The sequence below is a fragment of the Eimeria tenella genome, genomic scaffold, assembly GCF_000499545.2.
Source record: "Eimeria tenella Houghton genomic scaffold, Eth_scaff3129, whole genome shotgun sequence".
In the NCBI taxonomy this organism is placed as follows: Eukaryota; Apicomplexa; class Conoidasida; order Eucoccidiorida; family Eimeriidae; genus Eimeria; species Eimeria tenella.
Genome location: NW_013542993.1, coordinates 510 through 946, shown reverse-complemented (window position 1 = coordinate 946; position 437 = coordinate 510). Strand labels below are relative to the sequence as shown.

At 76.4% G+C, this 437-nt stretch overlaps 1 protein-coding gene across 1 annotated transcript in view; it reads left to right on the top strand.

The window, feature by feature from the left end:
• Positions 1-219, top strand: part of ETH_00036215 (uncharacterized protein) — a gene marked incomplete at both ends in the record, with an annotated part of 1071 nt that extends 852 nt beyond the window's left edge. The window contains one exon of the mRNA XM_013376099.1: positions 2-219. Within this exon, the coding sequence (XP_013231553.1) occupies positions 2-219 (218 nt within the window). The remainder of the gene's footprint in view (position 1) is intronic.
• Between the last annotated feature and the right edge of the window lie 218 nt (positions 220-437).

The following is a 437-nucleotide window of genomic DNA, read 5'->3' as shown; positions in this document are numbered from 1 at the left end:
CCACCCATGGGCGGCCCCATCGGCGGGCCCATCCCGGGGGGCCCCTTGCCCGGGGGCCCCATCCCGGGGGCCCCCATGCCGCCGGGGCCCATGATGCCAGCCATCGGCAGGGGCCTCCCCATGGCCGCCAGGCCCACCGTCTTGGGGGGGGCCCCCATTATGGGCGTCCAGGGAAAGGCGCCCCCTATGCACAGCCCCAGCCTCAGGCCGCCCATGTAACCTGCCCCTACAAAGGGGGCCCCGGGGGCCCCGGGGGGCCCCAGGGGGCCCCACGGGGCTCCAGGGGGCTCCAGGGGGCCCCTGGGGGCCCCAGGGAGGCCTCTGCGGCCCTCGGGGGCCCTAGGGGCACTTTTGTCTCTCCAGAGAGCTTCCTTCCTGCGGCCGCCCCACCGCAGCAGCAGCGGCGCTGCTGCAGTGCTGCTGCAGTGCTGCTGCAG